General features: G+C 45.8%; 1 protein-coding gene across 1 annotated transcript; it reads right to left on the minus strand.

The window, feature by feature from the left end:
- Nucleotides 1-1,335: 1,335 nt before the first annotated feature.
- Nucleotides 1,336-1,896, minus strand: LOC112175317 (putative ripening-related protein 1). Its single transcript, XM_024312991.2, has one exon. The coding sequence runs from the start codon at nucleotides 1,894-1,896 to the stop codon at nucleotides 1,336-1,338; it is 561 nt and encodes a 186-aa protein (XP_024168759.1).
- Between the last annotated feature and the right edge of the window lie 4,384 nt (nucleotides 1,897-6,280).

Here is a 6,280-nt window from a genome sequence, read left to right on the forward strand (position 1 = left end):
TCGTAATTCTACTCTCGATATGGAAGAATACCTATACTTGAGAATCGTAATATTGACACTGAGCATCATTAAAGATTCCTTCTTCTTTTTTTGGATCAAGTATTATTAAAGGTTCAATACTGATAATGCAAGTATCTTCCATGTTGGATCGACTGATACATCAGTTTTTCTCATTAGGATAGGAAATTTATGAACCCCAAGGATTTTGCCTTGGAGTTAAGTAGAGCAAAGTGTCGTACTTTACACTTCTTTAAGAATTAGGAGAGGATTGCTCGTTGTAACTTTTGAAGTGCGGTGGGATCAATTTGTGGTCCTTTACGTATGTTTAGGTAATGTTGTCATGTTTGCCAATTTTTATTTTTTATTTTTTATTTTTATTTTTATTTTTATTTTTTTATTTTTTTATCCAAAAGGAAAACCATGCATTACCAAAAGAACTTTCAAATAGAAATAAACATTGATATGTTCCTGAACCTTCCTAATACTAGGGAAGTTTCGTTGAGCAGATTATAAGCATCAAAATACCAAAAACTAATGTGTAAGCGGAATAACTAGATGTGCTTTGCAGCTCAGAACCTAGGCTGTCATGTGATGGTGATCATGGTAGATTAAGAAAAGACAGCAGCTCTATTAAAATTAGAAGTTATAATCAAGTATAGAACGCCTCAAATCAAGGGCAGAGCCAGCACACAGCAATTATAAAACACAATATATGAAACCACAAAGACCGAAGAAAGGAACCTCAAGAAGCACAAGAGACAGCATTCTCAGAATTAACACAGAGTTGAGTAGGTATCTATAGGGCCATTGTTCACCAAGAAAGTAGCACATTCTTCAGATTTTGGTTTGAAACTGTTCGAAAGAGACAAAGGTTTGATATCCAGAAATAAGTAGAGGACGGGAGGATAACTTCACTGCAGTATGCAATTCCATAAGGAACCCCATTTTGGTTCCTCTATTAAACCAAACTCATTAGCAGCTTCATCATTAACACCATAAAGTTCTGCTAGGAAATTTGCAGTTCCGAGATCATGTCGAATTGTAACATGTTTATGCTCTTATCATTTGTATAAGGCTGGGAAACAGATTATCAAAACTGAAACAAAACACAGATCGAAATAATTGAGTCCATGCTTGATATTGTTCTATTTTTTACAACAAACTTTTTAGTATAGATAACAGAAGATTTAACATATTGACTTTCTATAATATATACATATGACACTTTTCAAAATCCAAATACATAGACGCACATAAAACAACGAAACTAAGCAGCATCAACCCCAAAGAAGAAGCAAAAATAAGTAACAACCTGGACAAACTCTAATATTTTAACTAAGCGTCGGACCATGTGATATCCAAACCGCCCCAATTGTCCTCAGATACACCCAACGCTTTCCAGACGGCCTTGGAGGCATCAACAATATTGTTGGGACAAGGAGGCTGATAATCATGGTCCGCATCACATCCCTCAGTCGAGTCACACTCATCCACCACCATGGCCACCACACTACGCCCATTACCGTTAATCTTGATTTTGTTAAGGCATCTTGATCCACCATTGTACCATCCGGTAGATAATGCCACAACTGGAGTGTTGTCATTGTGGTACTTGCCATCACATTCGGATGGTCCTCCTCCGTCACCGCCTGCCTCAAAGCTGTTGAGAGTGAGGTATGCCTGGGTGTTACCCGACATTGGTGGTGAGCATGTGTATGTTGGGTACATTTTTCCAGCTTTGCAGCAGTCAGAGTCGTCCTCCTTGTTACATTGTCCAGGAGGGGGCTTCTTTCCTCTAATCCTTCCGCTTGGACGACATTGCTGTGCTTCACTAACCAAGCAAATTGCTAAAAGGAGAATGATTAGAATAGACCCTTTTGTGAAGAAGCAAGTCATTTTCTATATGTTTGCCTTTGCCTCTGTTTATCTCTCTGCTTGTAGATTGTGTGGGATGCTTAATGCATGAAAGCAAAGATAGGTTTATATAGCTTGAAAGTACTAGAAGATAACAATCAAAAGTTCAGCATATCATTTGCTACGCAGTTACAGTGACACTGCATCAACGTAACGAAGACCCCAATTGTAAATATGTTGTAAAACAATGTGTCAGGTTCTACTAATTAAGGCTACAATGGTGTCCTCACCTTTTGTTTCTTAAGAATTAATTCGTATAGATGGTGAGGTTTAGCATCAGGACTGTTACATCTTTTGATTGTTCTTATGGACTGTTGTGAAATTCTGTACTTAACAAAACATTGCTATTGTTTTGTTTTCACCTAAATGTGACATCTGCTTTGTTTTCCTTCTATATTGTCGTCTCATTGCACTTTCTTCTATCTAAACATAGTTGAAACAAATGCCTTGTTATAGTTTTTGTTGACTTATTCCTTGTCCCACTTGGCCTTCCAGTCAGTCAATTCCTTTTGAGGGTCTTTGGAGATATGGTGTGTGGTTTTTTCACTTGATCGAAAATCTGGTATTGCTGAGGTTCCTATTCACATTAGACATTTCCAACCAACTATTGCTTGCAGCTAACAGCATCTCACTTCATAGGAATGATTTTGATCACTTGAATTTATATCGGCGGTAATGTTTGGCTCCAAAACCAGCTGGTGTGCAAACAGTCTCTTTTGGGCGAGTGGTTGCGCAGGCTTGCCAGCACCGCGGGGTGCAGTCGTTGGGGTAGTCCCGTGACCTGACTTCTTCTTCAAGCGCTGTGGACGAGGAGAGCACCAACCTCGTCACAGGGTTCTTTTCTTGCCTTCCGGAGAAGGACTTCTTGCCTTCCGGAGAAGGACTTCTTGCCTTACGCGGGTAAGGGCTTTGGTTGTGGTCTCTTTGCGTTCACTGAATCGATACTCAACTTGAAAGCCGAGCAGAGCAATCACTGGGAAGTTTGAGAGGAACACGGGTTCGCTAAAGCGTGACCTTAGCTTCGCTGGGTGCGAGGGCGTTACCCTTGCTTCGCTGGAAGTAACAGTGGCGGTTGTGCTCGCAGTCGGCTCCTGGGGAGACTGGGACTGGAAGTACGGTCGCCGGGTTGAACTGGTGAGGCTGACAGTCGGCTCGCGAGGAGACTAGGACTGGCGGACGGTCACCGGGTTTCAACGAGGTTGGGGGTTTGCTCCGGGGAGGCTTTGTAATCGCTGGGATTGATTGATTTGAGAGAGATCGGTCCCTTTCTGTATCGTCTTTAGCCTCTATATATAGGCTATTGCAGATTCATTGTCCAAATAGGAATGAAATACTATATTTTAGGCCACAGTTATTGGCCTTGAATCAAATCAAAACTCTTAATAGTTTTGATATCTATTGTAAGCGATAATTAATGTTATCCGCCTCTGTCGCCGCTAGAATGTAGGCAAGTATCGGCCAGAGAAACATTTTGCCTTTTAGAATCCTAGACGTGATCGCTGGATGCGAGCAGTAGGATACGCACGTATTAAGTGCAAATATATCTTCGCGCCCTTCTGAGCGCTCAAATCTTCATGCAATTAATGATGATATCTCCTTATGAGATACGAGATAAGCAGCATCACGACCCAAGTCCATGTAATCCCATTTTGGGCCGCAAGTATCGGCCCACTGGCTCAGACCCACTAAAGGATTTTGCCAAACTTACTTTTGAGCTCAAACATTGCCCCCCAGGCCCTGAAATCAGGCCTGCTAAAATGCAACTGATTGAAGGGGACTTAGAAAGAAGCGTCGGTCGCTTGAAACGATGCCATTAATAAGGGTCGCGTCCCCTCATTTGTGAAACGCTTTCTGTCGCATCGTTTCCCTCACAAAATTCTTTATTTAAACTCACAGCCGCACTCATCTCTGCTCCATCTTCTTTGCAAACGATCCAGAAATGGCTCCCCCTAAGAAAATTGTCGTCGATCAGGAAGAAGAATTGAACGAAATGGCTGCTCGGACCTGGGGCACCAGTATCGGGGCTCGCATTCATCTAGAGACCACTATTCACCAACCCCTACTCCTTCGTTTTTCCAATCTCCACACCGGATTAGGCCCAGCACCGCAAGGTGTTATCCCAAATGATGCCATCGCTATGTACGGTCTTCCTGTCCGACGGCCCATTCTAGTCCTCCGAAGGACTCCCGGAGACTTTAGCGGTTGGGGTGTCCAAAACCATCGAGCCAAGATAGGGAATTGGCCATCCTCCATTAGCGCGCAGGAAACCTCTTGGTATCGCGAGGCGCGGGCGCGAGATCTAGGTCGTTGGAATGCTGCGGGTATCACCCATGCTATTGATTTGTGCTTCCACCTTCCTCGCGGTGGTAATCGCTCGCCACTCGCTGCTTTCCTCTGTTTCTGGAATACCTCCACCAACACATTTGACTTCAGATTTGGTCAAATGAGCATTACCTTGTTGGACATCCTTACCATCACTGGCCTTCCCATCGATGGCGAGCCGTATGTGCATGGTCAATTTGACTCGACCGATTTCACTTTGACCATGGCCCAGCAAGGCCGCAGTGCTCATAGTGGTTCATACCCAAGATGGCTGGCATATTACAGCCGGGAACACAATGCGACCGGAGGAATCGCTTTCCTTGAATATTGGCTCTGTAAATTCGTATTCTGCACCTCCTCCTGCAAGCCCACTGGTACCTGGACCTATTTAGCAACGGCCCTCTACAACGGCCGCAACATCGGGCTCGGACAACCGGTCTTGGGCGCTATTTATCGCATGCTGTACCAAGCGACGATGCACCCCTTTGAGACCAACATTTCCGGACCCTTCTGGATCTTGGACTTCTGGATCCAGACCTACTTCCCATTCTTCCACCGCGAAGATATCCTGCTATCTCCGCCGGTCGATCAACTGTTAGGTCGATGGTTTTGTTGCGAGGACAAGTACTCATCTCCCCCCTACTCTGAGTGCTTTTCTTATCTGTACTTGCTAGACGACATGCCATACTGTGATTTAATTCTGGGGAGACGATTCCCTTCTGTGTTACAATATGGATTCCTCCCTGGCGATCCTCGTTATCCCGACCGCGCTCGCCTGGCGTTCCGCCGCGCCATCTCTTGTTCAGACATTCGGCTCGCTACCGAGGAACTCAGCTATGAGCTCTACGCTCCTAACCATTTCGCCCGCCAATTTGGCCTTGTCCAATTGGTACCAATCCCTCCGTATGATGCCTGGAACTACAACACCTCCTGGAGAAGATTCGGTCCACCTTCCGGGCCCCCACCGGCACAAAGTATGCTCGTGCTGGTCGACCTTCCCGATTGGGCCCAAAACCTAGAGGCTGTCGACGGAACTGAAGAAGGGTATGAGATTTGGTGGAAAGAAGTCTCTGTCAACTGCTGGACTCAACCAGATGACGAACTCTTCGCTACTCTCTTTGGCGAGCTCAGGAACCCATACCCCACTGATATTGAAGTGCTCGCTCGCTTTTCTGAAGACGCCAACAGGCCTCGACCCCTCCAAGTGGTCAGGCCTACGCGAGCTCCTCGCCCGGCCCAGGCTGGCATCGTAATTCGTGAACCACCTCCAGAAGTAAGTACTGCAACTCTAATTTCTGCAGACTCCTTCTTTGTTTCATTTACTCATTCTTGTTTGTATTAGGGGAGTGCGCCGCGCCCTGGCCGCTGCACAAACCATGCTTCACCGGCCGCTGGACAGACTGGAAAACAAAAAGCAGTACTTGCTGAAGCTACAGCTGAAGGCTCTTCTTCCTCTTCTGATGACGACGATCTACAAACCGTAAGCACCCTTTGTCTTCAGGACCAACTTTGTGATTTGAATGCTAATCTCTCGCTTCTCCCAGGTCGTGGCTGCTATAGCCCGCAAGCGTAGTCGCTCAGATGCTCATACTGGCACCTGGGAAGAAGATGAACCGATGGCCGACCGGCTGGTAAGAAACAAAGAGCCTATGTTAGAAATTATCCCTGTCTCTGCCCAAGTTTCACACCCTTCTCCTTTACAGGTTCGTCGCAGACCATCCAACCATGCCGGGGAAGGCTCTTCAGCCGTCGCTCAAGGGACAAACGCTTCGCGAGCGCCAACATCCGTGGGACCTGAAAATCTTCCACCTCCCGTCAGCGCTGATGGCGGCTTAGCCTCTATCCCTGTGCAGATCATAGAAGATAGTTCCGATGAAACGGAAGAGAATGCGCCCCTTCCGGACGCATCAACTGAGGAACTGCTCGCTACACAACCACCAGCACTCGCATCACCTGATCGCAATCCTGATGAGGAAGCTCAAGAATCCGCGCCAGTAAACGTCTCATGCGAGGGTCCTGTGGCAGAGGTATTCTTAATTGAAAA

Source organism: Rosa chinensis, chromosome 7 (genome assembly GCF_002994745.2).
Source record: "Rosa chinensis cultivar Old Blush chromosome 7, RchiOBHm-V2, whole genome shotgun sequence".
NCBI classification, from domain to species: domain Eukaryota; kingdom Viridiplantae; phylum Streptophyta; class Magnoliopsida; order Rosales; family Rosaceae; genus Rosa; species Rosa chinensis.

Bases quoted from the DNA above. Each gene is read 5' to 3' on its own strand.
- LOC112175317 (XM_024312991.2), bottom strand. From the start codon at position 1,896: ATGACTTGCTTCTTCACAAAAGGGTCTATTCTAATCATTCTCCTTTTA.